We start from the raw sequence: 26,296 nt of genomic DNA, 5'->3' as shown, positions 1-26,296 counted from the left end.
ATTTTGGGATGTTTCATGTCGGAAGCTACCCACCCTTTTAAAAAGGGATTGGGGGGGTTTCCCTGAGGGGGGCTTTTTTGGGGCCTAAAATAATCCATGGAGGAGCATTAGGTCGTCCTCCTTCAGAAAAGGGCTTAAAAGTCACCAAAAACATGACCTGTACGTGTTTGGCTACTTTAAAAACTAAAAAAAAAAACTTTCCCTTTTTTTTGCGGGGTTTAGGGGAAAACATGGTTTTTTAATGTTACCCCCAAATTTACTGAAAGGTCATAGGGCTAACCTGGTAGACCGTGAGTAACTCGGTTTGTAAACAATGGAAAACTAATAACAAAAGTATGTGTGGGTAAATAAGTGAACCATCTGTAATTTGTATAATTTTATGCTCTCGTAAGAGCCTGGGGTTGCCTGTCTTTATTAACTTTCTCTTAAGTATTTTTTTACCATTTCTCATATTATCTTTATTTAATGACTGATATCTGGGATATTTGGTGTATTGCTACATCCTTCGGAACCCTACCCATTGGTAGGGCTATTATTTGGGTCAAGGTCATTGCAACTATTGTTAAAAATAGATTTTTCTACTTTTACTACAGCCATGACATTAGTTTTATCAAAAAACATCAGGCCCAGCAATGAGAATTGATCACAAACATTTTTGATTTAGGAACCCCTGATTTATATTTTTACAAGTTTTAGGCGCACAAAACTATTAACTAAAATATTTTTTAACAAAGACTGTAAATAGATGTCATATTCTTTAAATTTACAATGTTTATTGAAAATGTCTTCTCAGATTCATTCTTTATTATCTTCTTCCAACAGCAGCTTGTTGGTTTTTCTCATTATTATTGTTCAAACTGCAGGGACGGCTAATTGCACCTGTTATTCGCCCATTACCTAAAGGTGTAGATCTTGACCCGGAGATGATTAAAGAATGTCGAAATGATCCACAACGTTATCCAAAGCACCATGCAGGACTAATGCACCCAGATAAAGTACCTCATTTACCTAAACTCATGGTAAAAAATGCACGTCAGTTGCTGGCAGGTAAGAATAATTTACATGTTAATTTTCATTACCTGTAAACAAGTTTTCAATTTCGAAAATCCTGGTTATCAGATTGGCAAGTGACAGACTGGGTGGCTTTTTCACAGTCTCGCGGGCATCAAACAAGTGGTTTCTGGTTGATTACTCAAGTTAGGAGGTATTACAATGAAACTCGGTGTATATAATAGCAAGCTTATGTGGAGACATTATTTGGGATTGCTTTTGGTCCCCTAGGAACAAAGTCAACAACAAAATGGATGCCGTTCGAAAAACTAGAAATAAGAATGAGATCTTTGATTGATACTTGTATAGAACAACAGGTAGTACAAAACAGATACCTGAGATCTTCTGCTACCTGTAAAGCTACAAAGTCACCTTATGATTTTTACTGTGTCAGTATACTTAGAACCTTTTAAAATAAAAACAAACAAAAATTTGATTTTACTGATTTTACTGATCAAGTAATATGTTTATAGAGATACTATATTGTGTTGCATTATTTATTATTTCTCTTTAAAAGTTGATATATTATTTTCATTAATTAACTTTTAATTTGCTGAATTTTTATACGCCCGTTTGAAAAACGGGACGTATTATGGGAACGCCCCTGGACGGGACGTATTATGGGAAGCCCCTGGCGGGCGGGCGGTTGGTCGGGCGGGCGGGCGGCGTCCAATTTTGTCCGGAGCATATCTCCTACATGTATGTAGGGATTTTAATGAAACTTCATAGAAATGTTCACCACTATGAGGAGCAGTGTTGCGCACATGAACCAGGTCTCTAGGTCAAAGGTCAAGGTCACACTTAGAGCTCATTTAAAAATGCTTGTCCGGAGCAAAACTTCCACATGTATAGAGGGATTTCAATATTACTTGGCACAAATGTTCACCATTGTGAGGCGGGGTGTCGCGCGCAAGATTCAGGTCCTTGTGGCCAAGGTCAAGGTCACACATAGAGGTCAAAGTTCAGATAAAAATATAGAGATGTGTATATGGACCATTTAGTCATCATTTATTGAGGGATTGTAACACAAATGGTCATTATCAAGACTATGGCTGTGATACATATAATTTAGGTCAATATATACAAGGTCAAGGTCACTAAAGATGATGAAATATCCAGATTTTGTCCGGAGCATATCTCCTACACGCATGGAGGGATTTTAATGAAATTTCATAAAAATGTTCACCATAATGAGAAGCCATGTCACGCACATGAATTAGGTCTCTAGGTCAAAGGTCAAGGTCACATTTGGAGCTCATTGAAAAACGCTTGTCCGGAGCAAAACTTCTACATGCATAGAGGGATTTCAATATAACTTGGCACAAATGTTCTCCATTGTGAGGCGGAGTGTCGCGCACAAAATTCAGGTCCCTGCAGCCAAGGTCAAGGTCACACATAGAGGTCAAAGTTTAGATAAAAATATAAAGATGTTAATAGGGACGATTTAATCATCATTTATTGAGGGATTGTAACACAAATGGTCATTATCATGACTACGGCTGTGACACATGTACTTTAGGTCAATATATGCAAGGTCAAGGTCACTAAAGATGGTGAAATATCCAGATTTTGTCTGGAGCATATCTCCTACATGTATGGAAGAATTTTTATAATACTTTATGAAAATGTTCACCACCATGATATGTATTGCTCCATGTATGATCAAGGGTCTCCAGGTCAAAGGTCAAGGTCACACTTAGAGCTCATTGAAAAACGCTTGTCCGGAGCAAAACTTCTACATTCATAGGGGGATTTCAATATAACTTGGCACAAATGTTCACCATTGAGAGTGTCACACGCAAAATTCAGATCCCTGCGACCAAAGTCAAGGTTACACATAGAGGTCAAAGTTCAGATAAAAATTTGAAGATGTGTATAGGGACCATTTAGTCATCATTTATTGATGGATTGTAGCACAAATGGTAACTATCATGACTACAGGTGTGACACATTTAATTTAGGTTAATATTTGCAAGGTCAAGGTCACTGGAGATGATTAAATATCCAGATGTTGTCCGGAGAATATTTTCTACATGCATGGAGGAATTTTAATGTTACTTTATAGAATTGTTCACCACCATGAGACGTAGTGCCCTGCACATGAACCAAGTCTCTAGGTCAAAGGTGAAGGTCACAGTTAGAGCTCATAGAAAAACGCTTGTCTGGAGCAAAACTTCTACATGCATAGAGGGATTTCAATGTAATTTGGCACAAATGTTCATCATTGTGAGGCTGAGTGCCGTGCATAAAATTCAGGTCCCTGCGACCAAGGTCAAGGTCACACATCCTGTGCATATCTTCCCTACTGATTTGTTTTAAGGTTCATTTAACAACAGAGTGCCAAGAGTAAAAACTTGCTTGCTAGATAACACTTATCCATAATGCCCCCATCTCCATCTAAAGCTTTCGTAAACGGGCGTATTTTGTGACTATGGCACCCTTGTTTTAAATGGATTAACATTCTTTAAAATATGAATAATCCATTCAAAGATTTATCAAAATACAACATTAAGGTACCAGCAGTAAAGAGCCTGGTCAGACTGCACGGATGTGCAGGCTTGCTGTGGTCTATGATAATTATCCCCCGCCGATGGAATCGGGAGGGGGATATAGTTTTGGCGTTGTCCGTCCGTCCGTCCTTCCGTCCGTCCGAATTTCGTTTCCGGAGTAGTTCTATGGAACTAATGGCTGGAATTCAACGAAACTTTATGGGAATGTTGATCAGCATGTGAAGTTGTGCACCTGGGTATTTTCGTCTGGATATTTTTAGTATTTTTAGAGTTATTGCCCTTGACTCAGTAAAATTTTGTCCGAATTTCGTTTCCGGAGTAGTTCTCTGCAACTAATGGCTGGAATTCAACGAAACTTTATGGGAATGTTGATCAGCATGAGAAGTTGTGCACCTGGGTATTTTCGTCTGGATATTTTTAGTATTTTAAGAGTTATTGCCCTTGACTTAGTAAAATTTTGTAATTTTCAACTTGTGTCGCATGTAACTCAAAAAGTATTTGACCTAGAGTCATGAAACTTTACAGGAATGTTGATCAGTATGTGTAGTTGTGCACCTGGGTATTTTCGTCTGGATATTTTTAGCATTTTTAGAGTTATTGCCCTTGACTTAGTAAAATTTTGTAATTTTCAACTTGTGTCGCATGTAACTCAAAAAGTATTTGACCTAGAGTCATGAAACTTTACAGGAATGTTGATCAGTATGTGTAGTTGTGCACCTGGGTATTTTCGTCCGGATATTTTTAGTATTTTAAGAGTTATTGCCCTTGACTTAGTAAAATTTTGCAATTTTCAACTTGTGTCGCATGTAACTCAAAAAGTATTTGACCTAGAGTCATGATACTTTACAGGAATGTTGATCAGCATGTGTAGTTGTGCACCTGGGTATTTTCGTCTGGATTTATTTAGTATTTTTAGAGTTATTGCCCTTGACTTAGAAAATGTTTGCAATTTTCAACATGTGTCGCATGTAACTCAAAAAGGATTTGACATAGAGTCGTTAAACCTTATTGGAAAGTTGCTCAGCATATTTAGTTTGTTCCTGGGGTTTCGCTTGTGGATTTCTCCAGTATTTGTAGAGTTATTTCCTTTGACTTAGTAAAAACTGTTTCATTATGTTGTTATTCGATCCTTGAGTGCTTGAGTTAGAATCAACCAACTTTACAGGAATAATGATCAACATCACTAAATTACAGGAATAATGATTCATCTCACTGTGATGCTATGAACCTGGGACTTTGCATGTGGATTTTTTTCAGTTTTGTTAGAGTTATTGCCCTTGAATTACAGAAGTATAAATTTGCAATTTTCAACTTAGGGTTTGCTTGGGGATTTATTCAGTATTTGTAAAGTTCTTGCCCTTTACTTAGTAAAAAGATTTTTAGTTTTCAAAAAATATTTGACCTAGAGTCATAAGATTGACAGAACAGTGGCGTGGTGGGGGCACCCGTGTCCTATGGACACATTTCTAGTTTTTATTAAAGAAGAATTACAATGATTTGTTACAATAACATTTAAAAATATTTGAAAAAATTGTGAGATCCCTTCTTGATGCCTTGAAAATGGCAATGAAGTCTGGAGATTAAGATGTTTTTACATCTAGGTGAGCTATTGTGATCCCCCACCGTCTGTCGTCGTGCGTCGTCAGCAATTTCTTTAAACAACATCTCCTCAGAAACAAATGACTGCACAGCAACCAAACTTTACAGGAATGATCCTAGGGTGGTCCCCTGCCAAAGTTGATCAAATGGTTCCGGTCTGTTGCATAAGTAGGTCACAGGGCCAGAAAAGGAGTTTCAAAAATGCAAAATTAAAAAATCTTGTCTGAAAGTACAAGGCCTAGAGCTTTGATATTTGGTATATGATATAATAGGTCCTCTACCAAAATTGTTCAAATTTTAGCCCTGGGATCAAAATTGGCCCCACTCCAGGGGGTCATAGATTTTCCTTATATGTATATAGTGAAAACTTAAAAATTCTACTTGTTTGAAGGTACAAGGCTTCAAGTTCAAAGAATATTACAGTTTATGCGATGATTAATATATAAATAAAGCCTTATGTCTTCAGTTGTTGTGTTAATAATAACCAGTACTCGGCGGGGGATATAAATTCAACGGATTTGCTTGTTATATTGGTAACAGCTAGTGGCTAATCACTTTTGGTTCCAGCAGGTTAAAGGTTGACAAGTTTATTGATTGACATGACCAAATCATATTGAAAATTGAATTTCTTGGAAACTTTCATACCATTGACAGCACTGTCTTTATTTCTATAATCTTGTTCAACAGAAAAAGACCTGATAAGTAACGCATTGCTGAAGGAAAGCATGAACCGTTTAAAAGAGATATATTCAAAGAGACAGCCGCCAATAGATAGAAGAATTATAGCTGCAAAGACAGAAGCAATTGAAGAAGAGATGTTTACAGGTAATTTAGAATACATACAGGTATACCAGCCTTGAAAAGATCTTAAATTATAGAATTCTAATGTATTTAAATCTATTGGATATCATATACATGTATATACCACTTTTCTTGGAGCATCAAAATCTGAGTTTTTGCATACTTGTGATTTTATCTGAAGCATTTCTACACTTGTCTGTATGATATTTATAAAGTAAATTCAAGGGAAATATAGCTTGACAAGCTCGGCAATACTGACCATTGGTTTTACCAGCCATGTTGTCAAGGAATGAAAATGTCACGGTGGCAGGTCTATTGTATCAACATGATCTAGGGATGTTTAAGTACCCTTTGTACAACTCAGCTTAAGGTTATATTAAAAGAGTTGAAAGACTAACAAGTGATAGATATCAAAATCTGGAAACAAACTCTTTATTTATATTGTAGCTTATATCGAAAAAAGAAATATCAACTTCGAAGAGTTAAAAGATGATGAAAAGGATCGACTGAAAAGGAAGGTTCAAAACATGGCTACCAGAACATGTAAAGCGACTACACACAATTGGAAACCTATAGAGTAAGTGTGTAATGTTTTTAATAGCAAATAGTGACTAGCCAATCAGATACTCCGGTCATCCTCAATGGGTTGAGCACTATCCTTAAGCATGTTGTAAAATAATGCTTTTTTCAAAGTGAAGATTTTCTGAATAATCTAGAGATAGTGTTGTATATACTTCAGTATATTTTTGCATAGAAAATGTTCACACAGTAGATACATAAACAAAAAAACAACAAAATATTTAAAAAAACAAAAAACATTCAAGAAAACATATATAAATGAGTTAAATTAGGTGAGTACTTTTTAGCTAGACTTTTTGAAGAATAGGGAGATCATTTATACTAAACCAGCCATCAACGTCAGTGTCACACTTTGGTACTTGTTACACTTGAGTCTCAAAATGAGAGCATATTTGGTGGTCACTGTCCAACTTCCATAACTCTAGCATGGATTTTGACAGTTTATGGCCCTTAACATAAAGAATTCTACATTAATCAGGCTCTGGTTTTACTATTCGGTACTTAGAGTAGTTGATGACTTTCTGACAGTTTTTGTATAATACATACAGGATATTGAATGAGTGTACGTTAAATACTGAATTTATTGAACAAGTTGAATGAAATTATATTATGCGAGCCTATGGTGGGCAAAATATTATTTTATTCAATGAGTTCAATAAATTCAGTATTGATAACATAATTGACTTAATATATGCATTTCCATGCAATACCATTTTTACAGAGTCACAAAATCAGCGCAGGTATGTGATAAAGTAGCCTATTTTAGGGAACCACTTAAGAAATAAAAGTTTTGTAAAATTCTAAAGTATATGACTTCAACTTATACTTTTCGAAATGTCAGCTGAACATGAAATATTCATTTTTAGCTCGACTTTTCTATGAAAAGGGGAGCTATCCTACTCGCCCCGGCGTCGGCGTCGGCGTTAGCGTTGGCGTCACACCTTGGTTAAGTTTTTCGTACCACCCCACTTTATTTCAGAAGTATTACAAGTATGGCTTTGAAACTTACCATACTTGTTCACCATCATAACCTCCATCTACAGACAAGAGTACATAACTCTGTCAAGGTTTTTGACAGAATTATGGCCCTTTTTTGACTTAGAAAGTGTATTGAGCTTGGTTAAGTTTTTTGTACCACCTCACTTTATTTTCAAAACCATTGGAGGTATTGCTTTGAAACTGACCATACTTGTTTACCATCACGACCTTCATCAACAGACAAGAGGACATAACTCTGTCAAGGTTTTTGACAGAATTATGCCCCTTTTTGACTTAGAAAATACATTGAATATGGGTAAAATCCACTTATTGCCTTAACCCTTTGAGATATTGCTTTGAAACTTTTAATGCTATTTCACATCATTACCCCCATCTGTACGCAAGAGAAGGTAACTCTGTCAGGGATTTGTTTTAAAAATTAAGGCCTTTTATCGACTTAGAATCTTGGTTAAGTTTTTTGTACCAGTCAACTTTTTGACTGAACTGGTTGAGATATTAAATTGAAAGTTGGAATACTTGTTTACCATCATGGTCCCAAACATGGGCAGGAGAAGGTAATTCTGTTAAGGATTTTATTTGAATTATGGCCCTTTTTGACTTAGAAACTCAGTTAAAATTTTCATTCTTGTCCACTTGTTGACCTAACCATTTGAGATATTACTTTGGAAGTTGGAGTTCTTATGTGCCATCATGAGACCTATCTGTAAGCAAGAGAAGATAACTCTGTGAAAATGTTTCTTGATTTGTACTTAGAAATTCCTAGTTAAAGTCTTGTGTGCCCTTAACTGTCAAAGTTTTGTTTTATAGGCAAGCACTAAAAAAGTCGAGCGCGCTGTCCTTCTGACAGCTCTTGTATTCATTAATATAGACATGGATAAAAATGAAGTTTGATTATATTGTTTTTATTATAGTTTCTGTAGAATTTATTTTACATAAAATGATGAAAGTTTATGCTTATCATAAGCTTTCTGAATTAATGCATTAGGCTTGATTTTAGTAAATGTTTGTAAAATTTGTATGATTATTAGTTCAAGACATAGGTTAAAATTCTGTGCTTTTGGGACCCTGATGTGATCTTATTTACAGAAAAACAAACTAGAAACATTCTTCTGACATTAGAAGTCTCATACCTGAAATACTAGTATTAGTTATGTAGCATTGTCTAGAGGGTATTATTTTGAAAAAAAAAAAAACTATATAAATCATGGGTCTTAAATGGTACCTGCGATTTTTTTTTGGTTTTGAGCCATTTTCACTCAGGTGAGTGAGTATTTACCCTGTTATGAAAATATATATACTGTATTTTGTTCTGGATTTGTTTTATAGGAAGCTATTTATAAAGTCACTCAATTGACTATGAACAAACATTTCTTTTTGGTATTTTAATTAAAAGTGTTAACTTAATATTATGTTCAATTAAAAGTGAATGGAAAAAAAGTATGTTTGATTTGGATTTTTTATTTCAGGTATAAAGATTATGCCGGCTTAGTTTACATGGCATCCAGACTGACACTAAATTACACAGTATTATACAGAATATTTTATGAGGTACCTATTAAATATAATATGTGGCTGAGTGGCTAAGGTAGTTGACTTCAAACCACTTGCCCCCCTCACCGCTGTAGGTTCGAACCCCACTGGGGACTTTGAATTTTTTTCATGTGAAGAAGTATCAAGCTAGCTTACAAACCATCGGTGTTTCTACTCATGTGCATTGTCTTATCTGAAATAATACACTGAGGGGAACCGAGGTCTTCCTCCACCATATGACCTCTACTGTGTTAGTGCAACCTAACAACAACAATAAAATATATATATCACTTTATTTTCATGCCTTCCTAAAATTATTTTCCACTGTTTTGTATTTTCCACCCTTCTATCATATATTCTCATTATAGATTTCTTCCATTTATTGTTTTATTGAAATGCTTGGCATCCACTTTGCACTTCTATGAGTTTGAAACTTGCAAGTAATGTCAATTGAATTTATCTACTTGTATGTGATATATGGTAATTTTTCTGGACCATTGCATTTCCAAAAAAGTTTTCCTAGCAGCTGTACATGCATTATTTCAGGTATGGGAGGTTTTCATTCAAATCTGAATTTTGAATATTTTATTTCAGATTAATAAACTTGACAAAGATTTTTCACCACATGCTGTCCTGAATGTTGGTTCAGGGACGGGTTCTGCTGTATGGTAAGTAAAAACTTGGCTAGTTTGCTCCAATGTTGAGATATGTCATTTAAAATAACAACAAAAGAAAGAAAAGGATGTAATGATAGTATGTTGGTAAACCAAATTAAGACATTTTCAAAAAAAATTTCAATTGATATATTTCTTAACATTTTAATATTAAATAGAATTAAAAATAAAGTAATTAAAATAAGAAGACAATAACACATAGTTCTTTACAATAGTGAGGTATACATATTGTTACATCTGAATGAAAATGTTTTTGTCAACTCCCATTTCAATGACAGACCATCTTTATAAAAAGGCAATTTTCCTACATTTGTGCTCATTCTCTTGAAGCAGGGCAATGTATCATCTTTTGATAACTTTCATACTGATAACTCTGTTTAAAAAAAAAGAGAATTATAAATGATGTTTACTTATGTGGCAAGTTACCATAGTTACCATCATCTTTATGTCAGTACTTTGATTCATTTAACATTAATGTGTACATTTTCATAAAAGAAATAATAAAATCTATATTCTGGGTACTTTTATTTTCTACAAAAAAGTTTCTGTTTGTTTTATGATTGTCCTGCTACTGTTGAAGTGCACTGATTTTCATGAATGCACTCAAGTGACCCTAGCTGAAAGGAATGCTGTGTCAAGTTTTGTCACTATAGAATGATGGAAGATAGTATTGCATTATCTCTTTATTAAAGCTGCATGCCTCCAGATGTATGAAAATATTTCAAGAAAATCAAAATTGAGAAAAATGTATTAAGATTTTGAGAAAAGTTTAAAGAAAACTTTAAGATTCAAGTAATAATTTACATGTTTTATGAGACTAATTTTGCAGTCTTACCATATTTTAATGCTGTGACTTACACAGTGAGGGCTAATTTTGCATATTTTGATCTCTTTTTGATAATTTATACAGATTGTAAGTTGTGTTTGCAATGTGTATATTACTTCAAAATATTTATACATTTAATTAAATTTTCAAAATTTTTATGAAAATTAGCATGAATCTGGAGACATTCTGCTTTTTAATTAATGTAAAACTATGATTGTATAACATGTATCAGTTTACATATATGTACATGTAATATTAATATGTTACTTAAAGTTAATCTTTATGTTTCTTTTAGGGCTGCCAATAAAATTTGGGCTGATGAAGTGTATGAATATTACAATGTTGATACATCTACTTATATGAATGATTTAGCCAGAAAGTTATTGTCTAAAGGTATGATATTTTGATATAATCTCTAAAAAAAGTTTATTACTTTTTATACACTTGGCATTTAGTAATTGAACTGTCTGTCCATCTGTCTGTTGTTATCATAAAGCTATTTAATCAAATAGGATATATTATTTTCAATTCTATTATGCTGTCGGCTTCATTATTTTTACTCTTACTTACATTATGTCCTTGACCATAGTAATGTACAGATAGTAATGTACAGAATTGTGACCAGTTGTTTTTCCTTCTTGCACTGAAAAATACTAATGGTTGACCTATTTCACATGTTGGATAAATTTGAAAGTAAAATAAAGGCTAGATTGTTGTATGTTTTTCATAATGAGCCCCATGTTTCTTATTGATTAAAGTTACTAATCCAGAAAGTCCTGAGACAGATTTATATTATGGCAATGATATTACATTTATTTAGAGGAAAGATGATGTTTTAATCAGGTTTGAAGAAGTAACTTGGTGAAAGGGTTCAGGTCACTGAATATGAAACAATTATCGTCTCTATCAATGACAACTTTAGTTAAAACAGGCTGTGAACAAGAATATTAATTGGATTATGATGTGCAATGTTTTTTTTTTTTTAACAAACTTTAAAAACAGGTAGCTGTTAGAAAATGCAATTATGAAAATAAAATGAGCCAAGCCTTGACAAAACCAACCGCGAAGTCTGATCAGGATCCATGCTGTTCGCTATCAGTTTCTTTACTTGTAATAGAGTTGGTAAGCGAACAGCATGGATCCTGATCAGACTGCACGGTTGTGCAGACTGGTCTGGATCCATGCTGGTCGCAAACGCATTACGTTGATTTTGTCATGGCGCGGCTCAAATATATCACACTTTTTGACATAAACATTTTGTCAGTGATTTTTTAAATGCTTTACAACTGTTTTAATGCTATATTTTTTTGTTATTTACAGATATACGTAATCCTCTGGAACTAGTTATGAATGGTGTAAATTTCAGACAGTCATTACCATCACCAAAGGTGAATATTAATTTATAGAATAGTTTATTTGTTATGTTGATAGTGTTAAGACAGTCTTGTTGCTTTTAACTAAATATATACGGCTGCACCAGAGTTATGAGTTGTTTTGTGCATTATATTACAGTAAACTCTGCTTTTAAAGATGTTTAGGGGACCACCAGTTTTTTATTGTTATGTCTGGATATTGTTGTATCTGAGAAATTTGAAAATAAGAGTAGGGACCGCAGCAACGTATTGTTATAATCATGGTTATAAGCCATAACATTCTAAACTGTTAGAGTTAACTGTTTATGTTTTAATACAGATTTTTGACATGACTGTGTATAAACTTTAAAATGTTTGCATTAGTGACTACTGTAATGTAAACTTCAAATGGTTTATACGAACCCAATTAACTGTCAAAAGTCTAATATTAAAAGTCTATATCTTATACAGCATGATAGGAGTGTCATAGTTAGGAGATTTTCTAAGCTAAAATTTTTTACAACTGGTGTATTTTGAAAAGGTTATGGCTACAGCCTTGAAAGTGTTTGGAGCTTCAAACCTCAAGTTTGATTCACTTGTACACTACACTTCTTACACTACACTTAAGTGTAGGGGGTGTCATTTGCTGAGTGGTTAAGACCATTGACCTCACATCACTTGCCCATTACCTCTGTAGGTTTGAATCCCATCAGGGATTTTGGATTCTTTCATGTGAGGAAGCTATCCGACTAGCTTATGGAACGTCAGTGATTCTGCTCAGGTGCCCATTCGCACCTGAAAAATTGCTTGGAGGGACACCTTTCAGTCTTCTAAAACTGGAAAGTCGCCATGTGACATATACTGTGTTGATGTAACATAGGGCTGTCATTGATGGAAAATTTTGTATGGATATATCGAGAGACAAATATCGACGATATATTGATATATCAACTTTGAAAGTAGATACAATTAAATACATTTAAACATGTGTTATATATTGGGATCATGGTGTTATGCATGTTTGTATTATACATTACAAATACTACAAACTAACAGAAAATGTTTTTTTTCTGTTCTTTTTGACACTGACATTTGAAAACAGAGTTTAAAGTTCAAGTTAGCCATGAAAACTGGAAAAAGTGACTTCTCTTATTAAGCAAAAAATATAGGTTTACAAATTTTAGCTTGTATCAATATTTAAAAATGTGTATCGATATTGTATCGGATGATGGATATCACTGATATATCGATATTGCGATAATCAATGACAGCCCTAGTGTACATACAAATCAAACACTGAAGTGTATGATCTTTGACCAAATTACCTACATTTGCATCAAAGATTTTATGACTACTTCTATCAAAGGATCTTTGCTAATAAATCAATGCCGTCATGGCCCTCTTATAGTACTACACATTCATAATAGTTAAGCATGATATCCTTTTCTGAAAAATCTGTTTTTTTTTTTTTTATGGAAAATATTGTGTTTTTAAGTGTATAATTTGTTTCAGCATAAAGAGAACAAGTTTCCGTTAGTGGTGAGTGCATATTTACTGTTGGAACAGCCTAGTATGGAGGAGAGATTGAATCTAATCAGTTTATTATGGGATCTTACAGACAACTACTTGGTATATACATTTGTAGTATTTCTAATAAAATGTAGGAGTAAGGTATTCTTATATTGAAATAATAAAATGATTCAGAATTGGGCCCTGCCAGGGTCTTTCAAATAGAATGGTCTGGAAACACACTATGTTAACCCTTCTCCCTACAATTAAACTTGTCTCGGTATAAATCAGTATAGTTTGCTATAAGCAAATTATGTAAGTGTTCAAGAAAAGGGCGAATATTAAATACAAGAGCAAAAATGAAAATTTTAAGGACATGAAAATCTTTAAACTTTTGAAAAGGATAAATATTTCAGGAAATGATGTTTTTTAGAGCCATCTTTGTTAAAAAACATAGATTGTTTGTTCAGAATATTTGCCGATAATCGGCGCCATTTTGAAAATGCACCAAATTAAACATTCAAATATTTGCAAAATAACATTGTGAAATATTATAATATTTTTACATGATACAATTTAGTAACATCTTTTCTCTGTAAAATCAATTTCTATTTTGTCATTGAACAATGCATAAATTTAAAAAAGCTCATAAAACTTGGACCTATTTTCAAATATGAGCAGAAGATTTTTACCTTGATACCGGGAACGAAAAATTTCTAATTTCATTGCAAATCTATAAAATTGTTACTTTTAAAGCAAAAACTGATAATTTAGTGTAGTCAGAGTTAGTTTTTAGTAATTTTTTGATTGATTTAACGAAACATTATCTTATAATTTGATTTTTGAATGGTGATGTGCTATGCCATGATAACCCAACCATGTGACTCAACCGAGACAGCATTTTTCGTAAAATTGGTCTGTCTCCAGACCATTCTATTTGAAAGACCCTGGCTCTGCCAAGCATTTGTTAGCTTGACTATTCATTTGGAATTATAGTGGGGCTATCCTTCTCATACTGGTGTCAGTGTCAGCTTTAACACTTTGGTTAAAAGTTGTAACTTCTTGAAAAGCACCATATCTCATCAACTAAGGATATTTGCTTGTTACAACATACACTCATTTTAGATTATAACAGGTCACAGTCCAAGGCCTATAACTCACATGAATTTCGACACAATTAATAGAATTATGGCCCTTTTTTACCTTACGAAATTATTGGTTAAAATTTTGGATGTAACATCACTTACATCAGCTGATGTTTTTCAGGAGGTTTTGTTTGTCCCTTTCAACATCTTTAAATTGCATTTTTCTCAAACTGATTTGAAATTTTGACCAGACATTTTAGGAATGATCTCAAGGTCACTCATAGACATACTTAGTACATAGGGAAATACTTAGTACATAGGAAAATTATTTTAAATAATTTCTCCCCGGAATATACAAGTTCTGGAGCTTATGTTATTTTGCAATTTCTAGTTGCCCTGTAAATGTCAAAGTGAAACCTGTATTTAAGACCACAAACCAGTAAAATTTGTACCAATTTTCTCATATCTCAAGACAGTGTATACACAGGGTTAACTGTATGTGAACATTGAAATTCCCTCATTTTCTGATAATATTACACTAATTAATGTAAATTGGTATAAGCAGCATTTGCATATTTTTGATAATTATTGGCCAAAGTAAAGTAATTATTCTGCCATCTTTGTGCATATTAATGGTATTCTGATGTGTGTATACTGTATGAAATTATTATAAAGACAGGGAAAATTGGTTGAACTTTCTCAGTCATAGTGGTGCTTCATAATTATAGTCAGTGCCACATCTTGATTTTGTCAATATTTTACAATAAGACAGCATTTATATAATTAATTTTAATTTAAAGTTAAACTGTATCAGACTTTATATATCCTGTCTGTAGTTTACAAATTTTTTTGTTTAGTTTTGTCACAGAATAATTCTAAAATACCCTTATCAAAGAAATATGTTGATTTTTCCTTTATTTTTTCCTTGCATGAAATCATTTCTAAACAGTAAAAAAACTGAGTAGTATGAAGAAACATTTTATTCTGTTGAAAAACAATATTCATGTGTGTTTAATAACAGAGAAACTCAGTATTACAACTCTTTCGAGAATCTCCTAAAAGATTATTGAAATAACATAATGTTACCATTTATAAATTTTATAAAAGTATTTCATGAGATACATATTTTTATATCCTTTAAAAGTTAATATTAATTCTTGTGAGCATTGAAACATCAGTTATCATCACTAAATAAACCTTAAAACTTATCCTGTGTTGATTGTTTGTTCCACTTGATCCTTTAGGTAATATTTAAATTAGATTTTACATTGACAGTAAAGTACCTCTCTTCTAGAATGCCTTTCAACATGCTATTTGATGGTAACTGTAATTATTTCAGGTCCTGGTGGAGCATGGAACAACAGCTGGTTATCAGCTTATATTGGAAGCTAGAGAAATGATATTCAAGGTGAGGATATCATCACATATGAGCCGCGCCATGACAAAACCAACATAGAGGGTTTGCGACCAGCATGGATCCAGACCAGCCTGTGGATCCACGCAGTCTGATCAGGATCCATGCTGTTCGCTATTAGTTTCTTTACTTGTAATAGGGTTTGTAAGCGATTAGCATGGATCCTGATCAGACTGCGTGGATGACCATGGATCCAGACCAGCCTGCGCATCCACGCAGTCTGGTCAGGATCCAGCTGGTCGCAAACCTATTATGTTGGTTTTGTCGTGACGTAGCTCATATGACCATCAGTTTGTAGAAGCCATTGGTTTAAACATTAAGCTTGATTGCGAAACAAGTTCTTGCAACTTATATTGATCACTTTTGAGTCTGCTTCCTGGAACCAACCAGTACTGGTGTCATATGAAGAAACATGGTGGTGACCCGATTAGGGCTCCAACCCATGATCCCTCAGACAGTCCCATGTGTTGATAATTTTGTAGATAAACAAAATTATATATCTAATGTTTTTGAACTCTAAGAAAAAGTTGATAGCAGTTACTTGCATTGAAACAGGTTAGTGCCTTTATAGAATACAGGAACACTTGCTGGGCAAATTCCTGATGGTAGCTAAATGCAATACTATTTAAATGGGCATTTAACTTAAGAATACAAAAATCTGTTTTTTATCAACTTCATAACATGACTCACTTGCATACATAGTGAGGTACAGATAACAAAATCTGCACAATACTCATCTCAAGCTAATACCAGTGTGCAGTTAAGATAAGCAGTTTTCCTCTATAATTTTTCCAGATGTAATGTGTTTATTTACAAATAACTGCATTTTTTTTACTGTATCTTATTTATCAGCTATTTAAGTGCAATTTGTCTGAGACATACTGTAGTCTCATATGGGGTTTTACATTTTAAAAGTTGATAATCAACAGGTTAATCAAAAGTGTGATATTTACATAATATGATAGAAAAAAATGTTTTGAAACAGTAATTTTTGTTTTTCATCATAATTTAAGTCACAAAATGACCTCATCAATGTTTTTTTTTCACTAAAACCTTAGGCATAAAAAATGTAATATTAAGTTTGTTGTTTTCCAGCTAAGAGCAGAATATCCAGAGATCGAAGGCCATGTATTTTCACCTGTAAGTGTTTTTGATTATCAAAGTGAACTTAGACATGTTTTCATTTCAAGTGAAGATTATAAATGCATTGAGGGTTAATGCACTAAACCAGGCTTTAGTTAATTTACACAAATTATGTCTCCCAAAATTTTTCGCCATCTGTCCATCCTTTTGTCCTCTTTTAGCTTGTCCAGCTTTAACAGGTCAAACTACTAGTGGGATTTCAATGAAACTTCACAGGAGTGATCAGTACCATCCCTAGTTGCGCATATCGCCAAGATGTTTCGCTTTGCTGCACAAAATTGATGTCAGAGCTATAAATAGAAATTTTTTGACCGGCTTTCAAAGGTCAAACTGCAGATTGGATTTTGACCAAAATTCACAGGAGTGATCAGTACTATACCTTGTTTTGGGAGACATATGTTTTTGTGACGAAACGCCTTCTAGTTTATTGTAGTTTGATTGTGTTGTAAGCTAAAAGGTTATTAAAACACTTTTAAATCCATTCCTGTAACTAACCAGTACTTAGCAATGAGTGTAAAGTTTCTTGCTCTTGGAAACAAGGGCTTGCCCTTGAAGTAGTTTGAACCCATGCAGCCAGGAATCCTTAGATTACTAGTCTGAGGCATTTACCACTTAACTGAGCCGCCACACATCCTTTACGCCACAGTATAAAGAAAGGCCAGTCTGCTCTACAATGAAGCATGTCCAAAGTTATGATATATACATGTATTTTTGATGCCTTGTTTTACCATTATATGGGACAAGTTCGTGATAATAAGCACACAAAAATTTAATGACTGCTCAAATATTTGGTGATTAGGCTCTATAACTTTTAAACTGTTGTATGAAATATTGATAATTCTATGGTGAAACATCTTATTGTGACACACAGCAGTATCTACATAAAGGTACCAAACTTTAAAGTCAAGGGCACACTTACAGGAACTCCACTGACGTTTATAAGCCTAAAAATATAACATTTTAATTTTTAACATGGGTAAAGATGAGCAATTAAAACAGAAATATAAATAAAAAATAATTAAGAAATATACAAGAAATACATAGAAAATCATATGTTTGTGCTATTCTCAGTCTGATTTGACAGACGTTAAAAGTATAGATCTACATCAAAAGGTGTAATTTCAAAAAAATTATTTCCAGTTCCGTCATGTCAAAAAACCTCAGTGGAGTCCCTTTAAAGGTCAAAGGTTTTACTAGTAATTTTTTGTGAACACCTTAATCCTGGCTTGCTACTGTGTTGATGTTTCCAATAAAATGATTATAGCTGACTTTTTTACCGTAAACAACACAAATAAAAAAGAAATTTTACCCTGTTTATTTTAGTGTACTCATGAAAAAGTGTGCCCGAAGTTACAGTTATGGAAATCTCCATGTACATTCTCCATAGAGTACAGAAGACTTAACATTGATGAAGAAGTAAGTATTTTTTTATTTTTCTAACAATAACAAGTAGACATTAAAGCTGTCCTGTATTGGAAGATTGAGGCTTAAATTCAAAAACATACCTTAGAGTTCAGAGGTTGAAATATGTTAGTCAAGATTCAACCTATTTATGTCAGAAACCACAAGGCGTAGAGCTTAGATTTGTTATTCTTATGATAGTTAAGGGGTGTTTAAAATTGTTACTCTGGAACTAGAATAGAGGTTAAATTAAAATTTTACAAACTTTACATTTTCTTTAATATCTCTTAAACAAGATATGAATTTCACATATATGTTAAGATCACAATTCAGTTCCATTTGCTAAGGTTTCCTTAGCTGAAACAATTATTAAAGCTAAGATATTTAATATGTTGCATTGTCCTATGGCCTATTCAAAGTTCTAAAAATCCTGGCCCTAGGTTCAGGAAAGACCTGAATTTTACAATTTTTAGCTCGACTTTTCTACGAAAAGGGGAGCTATCCTACTCGCCCCGGCGTCGGCGTCGGCGTCACACCTTGGTTAAGTTTTTCGTACCACCCCACTTTATTTCAGAAGTATTACAAGTATGGCTTTGAAACTTACCATACTTGTTCACCATCATAACCTCCATCTACAGACAAGAGTACATAACTCTGTCAAGGTTTTTGACAGAATTATGGCCCTTTTTTGACTTAGAAAGTGTATTGAGCTTGGTTAAGTTTTTTGTACCACCTCACTTTATTTCAAAACCATTGGAGGTATTGCTTTGAAACTGACCATACTTGTTTACCATCACGACCTTCATCAACAGACAAGAGGACATAACTCTGTCAAGGTTTTTGACAGAATTATGCCCCTTTTTGACTTAGAAAATACATTGAATATGGGTAAAATCCACTTATTGCCTTAACCCTTTGAGATATTGCTTTGAAACTTTCAATGCTATTTCACATCATTACCCCCATCTGTACGCAAGAGAAGGTAACTCTGTCAAGGATTTGTTTTAAAAATTAAGGCCTTTTATCGACTTAGAATCTTGGTTAAGTTTTTAGTACCAGTCCACTTTTTGACTGAACTGTTTGAGATATTAATTTGAAAGTTGGAATACTTGTTTACAATCATGATTCCCAAACATGTCCAGGAGAAGGTAATTCTGTCAAAGATTTTATTTGAATTATGGCCCTTAACTGTCAATGTTTTGTATTATAGGCAAGCAGTGTTCAAGGGTATCACACAATTCAGTAAAATAATTCTTCACTAAATATCTTAATGCTCATGGCCATTGTTCACTTTAAAAATACAGAGATTCTTGTATTGCCTTTTACTGCAAAAACTTTTTTTATTGGCAAGCAATAAAAAAGTCGAGCGCGCTGTCTTACGGACAGCTCTTGTTTTCTTTTCAAATAAATGAATGTCTAAAGTTAAGAACTCTGGCCTCTTGATTCAACCAGCTACTGCTTCCTGTCAGAAAACGAGATCCATATTAAAAGTCTGTATACCATTTCAAGTATTGATTTATATTGTCTACAAAGGAATGTGTATATAATTTTATTAACTTAATATAATGAGATGTGAGTTTTTTATATGATACATACCTTGATATGTTTAATGTTTTATATTATAGTTTGGTCAAGGGGACTCCAAATTATTGGAAAGATATTCATATGTTGTACTAAAGAAAGGGAAGAAGAAAGAAGGTATAATTTCACGTTCTTGCTTTAAGTGTTTTAATTTATCGCTGTTCTGATGTACCTCTTTAGTTTGAATCATTATAGAAAAGTCGGAGTATCCTACTTACCCATGTCTCAACATAAAGCTTATAAAATTATGAGCCGCGTCAGGACAAAACCAATGTACATGTAATGTGTTAGCGACCAGCATGGATCCAGACCAGCCTGCGCATCCGCGCAGTCTGATCAGGATCCATGCTGTTCGCTATCAGTTTCTCTACTTGTAATAGGGTTTGTAAGTGAACAGCATGGATCCTAATCAGGCTGGTCTGGATCCATGCTGGTCGCAAACGCATTACGTTGATTTTGTCATGACGTGGCTTATATTAAAGTTTTGCCTGCAACATTATTCTCATCAATCACTGAAGATATTTGTTAGAAATTCACACACGTCTCATGAAAAATTATATGGGTATGGTTTTGAAAGACTAATTACTCTAGCATTGATTTTGGCTGAAATATAACCATTTGTAAATTTATAATAATTAAAATTCATTATTAAAAGTTTTGTGTCTAAAAAAATACAACTGGATATATTCATTTGAAACAATGCAGATGTCTTCTAGATTACTTTGAAATACTATCGACTGGATTTTATTTTAATTATAGTCCTATATGCAATTTTAAAAGTACTAACTCTGTGATCCATTTTAAAAGAAATCTCCATGTTTATTTGATCATGGTTGGCAAAAAATTTTTTTTTATTAAAGGGAAGGGACCAAAAAAATAATTTTTTTTCAAGATTTTAGTATAACTGTAGGTCTGGACCAGAAATTTGTGAACAGAGTTTTGTCATATTATTTGCACAGGGTCAATCAATTATATTGCACAAATTGCCCCCAAATTAAAAATCATTACACTGCTTAACCCACAAATCAGATTAAAACCCATATAATATTGATTATCATTTTAAAACGGAGTATATTTACACATCCATTTCCATTTTAAATTAACCAGTTGCTTTATGAAACAATTTCAAATTTTATGATTTTAGGCTATTAAACTTCAGTGGCGTTCCTTTAACTTTACAAAGGTATTCACTTGACACTTCACATATCTGTGGGGTGATAATTGTAGGGCACTTAACAAAAGTATTATACTGTGCATAACTCTTGTTTAACATATAATTAATGAAAGAAATGGGCTAATAATTATGGTTTCTGCTCATAAAACTATTGGTCATGGGTTTAAACACTGACAGGGGTCACCACCACCACCATGTTTCTGCATATAACACCACATGTCCTAGTTAGTTCCAGCAAACAGATGCAAGAGTGGTTTTGAATAAGAGTTTTACACAATTAAGCTTAACTACATACATGTACATGTTTCAACTAATGATGATAAAGAATATCTTGTTATGTTTCTTCAGATAAAAGATTTCCCAGGTTAACTGGTGTTTTACACAAGACTAATCACAGCCATTGTCACTTGTGTTGTCCCGATGGCACACTTAGACAGTTTGTGTTTACAGAGCAGAAACCTTCAAGGTATGTACTTTATTACAAATTTATAACATGGGTGAGCTGTAATTTCAGTTACTAATATTTCTTTTTCCCTGTTACCATGCAAAATTTCAAGATTTGTCAGTCCAATACCACAAATATATTGTTTAAACCATTAATCTCTTTTTAGCTCGACTATTAGATAAGAATAAGTAGAGCTATTGCAGTCACCCGAGCGTCGGTGTCGGCGTCGGCGTAACCACTTACGTTAAAGTTTTTGTAATAGTTCAAATATTTTCCAAGTCCATTGACATATGGCTTTGAAACTTTGCACACTTGTTCACCATCATGACCCCAATCTGTAGACAGGGGGAGGTAACTCTATCAAGCATTTTGACAGAATTATACCCCTTTTTCGACTTAGAATTTACGTTAAAGTTTTTGTAATAGTTAAAATATTTTCCAAGTCCATTGACATATGGCTTTGAAACTTTGCACACTTGTTCACCATCCTGATCCCAACCTGTAGACAGGAGGAGGTAACTCTATCAAGCATTTTGACAGAATTATGCCCCTTTTTCGACTTAGAATTTACGTTAAAGTTTTTGTAATAGTTAAAATATTTTCAAAGTCCATTGACATATGGCTTTGAAACTTTGCACACTTGTTCACCATCATTACCCCAACCTGTAAACAGGAGGAGGTAACTGTATCAAGCATTTTTTTACTATCAAGCACTTAGAATAGTCGAGCGTTGCTGTCCTACCGACAGCTATTGTTATTTATCAAAGTTATAAAAAATAATGAAAAATTATTGGCAGTGAGTTATTAAGTGTATGGGAGTCTGTTATACCAAGAAAAAAAATGCAAAAATTGTATCAAGATCTCTGATTTGGTTGATAAAGGCTTTAGAAATTTGAGAGAAAGGACACATTCTACCTTAATGAAGACATTTTTTCTTTCAACCCAGATTTTAAAGAGACATTATGCTCATTTATTTTTCATCCTTAAGTTGAACTGAATTGTCTCTATATATTTCAAAAGATTGACTGTTACAATAGTGATTGACAGTTAATACTGGAAAATGTTCAGGATGAAATAAAAAATCTGCCTAAAACATGAAAAGACTGCCCCTTTGTTTATTCTAAATTGAATGTAACAGGTAAATTATAGAAATCTATATTGAATGTTACAGGTAAATTTTGATAGATATTTTTATGCCCCCACAGAGTGGGAGCATATAGCGTTGCACTTGTCCGTCCGAGTGTCCGTTCGTACGTCTGTCCGCACTACTGAATAAGGATAGGGGGCCATCTAACTGTAAACAGAACAAAAGAGAACAATAGAGTTCATTCCGTAACAATAGAGTAAGGGGCCATTGGCCCTCTATTAAACAAAAGAAAATAACAAAAGAAATGGCCCCTTATTCCATTTCGGCCGGACATCCGTCCGTACGTCCCGAAATCTTGTGAACGCAACTCCTCTTAAACCGGATGGCAGATTTTGCTTAAACTTCCAGGGATGAACAACCTTAATGTGTAGATGGCAGTTAAGGAAGGAATTTATGCTGCGACCAAATTTAACAGAATTATGTCCCTTTGTTGATTTTTTCACTATATACTATGTAGAAATTTTGTGAATGCAACTCCTCTTAAACCGGATGGCAGATTTTGATTAAACTTCCAGGGATGAACAACCTTAATGTGTAGATGGTAGTAAAGGGAGGAATTTTTGCTGCGACCAAATTTATCAGAATTATGGCCCTTTGTTGATTTTTTCACTATATACTATGTAGAAATTTTGTGAACGCAACTCCTCTTAAACCGGATGGCAGATTTTGCTTAAACTTCCAGGGATGAACAACCTTAATGTGTAGATGGCAGTAAAGGAAGGAATTTTTGCTGCGACCAAATTTAACAGAATTATGGCCCTTTGTTGATTTTTTCACTATGTAGAAATTTTGTGAACGCAACTCCTCTTAAACCGGATGGCAGATTTTGCTTAAACTTCCAGGGATGAACAACCTTAAAGTGTAGATGGTAGTAAAGGAAGGAATTTTTGTTGCGACCAAATTTAACAGAATTATGGCCCTTTGTTGAATTTTAGTTTGCAACTTGTGGCACTTAAAACTTTCCTTGGGCTGTTTAAGTTATTTATTATTCCAATCTGATTAAAATCAACTCTAAATAATGCAGCACATTTAATCTGAACTTTAGCCAGATTGCTATTATCCATGCACTGTAAATTATTGAATTGAAAGGAATAATGGTATTTGATTCATAAGTTCACTCATTATATATCCTCAGATGGTCATATATGCCACTTGAATCTAAATTATTTATAGAAGCACTCTAATGGACTAAAGGTGAACTTTTGTGATTGTTTAGAGTCTTTTATATGTCATTTTAACAGTTTTTAATAAGAAGCCTGTAAGCAGATTTTGACCAAACTTCACAAGATTCATCTTTTGGGAGGCTTCTACAAAGTTTATATATAAATGAATTTGAATTAAATCTGTGTAGCTTAAAATAGATTTTAAAGATTAAATCTTTAAAAATATACTTGAAAAAACTGTAACTTCCTGAAACTAGGTATATTGTTTGAAACATCACAAATGTTAATAGATCATTCCCTATGGGTTAAAATTGGTCTGGCTGAAAGGGTGACTTGTATGTTAAACACATGTAAATTTTCATGCCTCATAGTACACAGTTTTAGGCTTGTGGTTCTCTATTAAAGTTAAATAAAGTTTATGCTTCACTTTTGTTTCATAGATTTGTCAAAGACAAAGCTAGCTATAAAAACGTCTTTTAAATTCAAAGGGCTAGCTCTGAATTTGTTATTTGGCACTCTTAAAAAATCCTGTACTTTGAATATTTAATTAAATAGCTTTTTCTAGAAGATGTTTAAAAAGGAAAAACTTAAAGTTTAATTTTGCTGTGAGTTTAGATATTTTGTTAACAGTAATTCATTGTCTAGTTGCCTTTGCTAAGTTATATGAATTATTACATGTGAGTCAGAAATTATCTGACTTTTCCAAAAACTCTTATCTACATTTTACTATTGGTAAGGTGAGCATAATTAAATATAGAATCCATTTAAGTCTTTTCATTTTCTTTACATGATCTGCATCTTGTTTTATTTTACAGAAATTTATTCAAATGTATAAAAAGATGTTCACCGGGAGATTTTATTCCAATGCCATGGCCTGAAACAGATGTAGACAATGATAGTGAAAATATAACAACAGACAATAGTGAAAATATAACAAGTGACAATAGTGAAAATATAACAACTGAGAATAGTGAAAATATAGACTATATAGAACAAAACACTGACAAAGAAGAAGTGGAAAATGATGAAAATGTGGATGATAATTTGAAATAGAATCATGTGTTTAACTACGATGTTACATCTATATTTGTGTTGAAGCTAGATCTGTTTTGCTTACAGAAAGATTTAAGCGTTTCTAAATGTCAGTTTTTGTTACCAGAGTATGTCTACATTATCTGCAAGAAATCATCAATAAAAACCATCATTCTTAAATAACAATCTGTTTTTGTCTCTAATAGATGTGGTCTTTGTCACAATCTTATAGTTACGAAAAAAACAAGAGATATGATTTTATGTGACTTTATCATGATAGATAGCTTACTAGATTCAAATAAATATGAGCCGCGTCATGACAAGACCAACATAATGGGTTTCTGACCAGCATGGATCCTATCAGTTTCTCTACTTGTTATAGGGTTTGTAAGCGAACAGCATGGATCCTGATCAGACTACGCGGATGCGCAGGCTGGCCTGGATCCTTGCTGGTCGCAAACCCATTATGTTGGTTTTGTCATGACGCGGCTCATATAACATAACTTTTACATGGTAGACTTACCACATTGTAGACTTACCATTATCATTTTGATTGAGTTAACCTTCAGAAATTGAAAGTGACAAGCTTTTGCCACAGTTATAGAGCTAGGCCAGCATGTACTTCCATGTATTCTGACCAGACTTTATACTGTTGGTAGCTCAGTATTAAGCTGGACAATTTGAAGTATAGGGAGATTTACTGTAATCACCTAGGAGCTAGCTTCACACATAAGTTTAGTTTTTGTGAGAAGGTTGGGACGTAGTGACACCCTTATGAACATAGAAAACTCTTCATTATCCAGGCTCTTGTTTTACTATCAAGCATTGAGAACGGTCGAGTGCACTGTCCTATTGATAGCTCTTGTTGTATTTTGTTACTGAAATCCCTTAATTTTCAAATGGACCTCTCCAAATTAATAAGCAGGGCAAATCCATTTCACAAAGTTGGCTTGGTTTACAACTATACTTCATTTAAAATGTACAGTTAACAAAAAAGATCTTTTGTATGCAGTCCTTTATAAGATTGATATGGATCACTGGTAAAATTGATGAAATTGGCAAAACCTTTATGACTGTGGTAATTTGTCTTTATGACTTGCTAAAACACATCACCTAAAATCTTATGAAATAGTTCAGTATAATACTGATATATACCTTGAATTCTGCAAATGTGGGGTTTTCCAAGCTAATCTCCAAGTGCAAACATTTTTAGCTCACCTGTCGCAAAGTGACAGGGTGAGCTTTTGTGATCGCTTTTCGTCCGGCGTCCGTCCGTAAACTT

General features: G+C 33.6%; 1 protein-coding gene across 1 annotated transcript; it reads left to right on the top strand.

Moving 5' to 3' along the window:
* Positions 1 to 863: 863 nt before the first annotated feature.
* Positions 864 to 25,347, top strand: LOC132744371 (methyltransferase-like protein 17, mitochondrial; the record flags this gene model as incomplete). The annotated part of the gene is given in 14 exon segments (XM_060733060.1): positions 864 to 1,047; positions 5,847 to 5,984; positions 6,408 to 6,537; positions 9,005 to 9,086; positions 9,663 to 9,736; positions 10,864 to 10,961; positions 11,889 to 11,956; positions 13,433 to 13,549; positions 15,854 to 15,922; positions 17,024 to 17,068; positions 18,395 to 18,487; positions 20,098 to 20,170; positions 21,576 to 21,693; positions 24,798 to 25,347. Coding segments are annotated over 14 exon segments (1,527 nt in total), but the record flags the coding sequence as incomplete, so codon positions are not given.
* Between the last annotated feature and the right edge of the window lie 949 nt (positions 25,348 to 26,296).

This window comes from Ruditapes philippinarum, unplaced genomic scaffold (genome assembly GCF_026571515.1).
Source record: "Ruditapes philippinarum isolate M1 unplaced genomic scaffold, ASM2657151v2 ctg12337_1_1_1_1, whole genome shotgun sequence".
Lineage (NCBI taxonomy): Eukaryota > Metazoa > Mollusca > Bivalvia > Venerida > Veneridae > Ruditapes > Ruditapes philippinarum.
The sequence above is the reverse complement of the archived record's forward strand: the minus strand, read 5'-3'. Positions and strand labels throughout refer to the sequence as shown.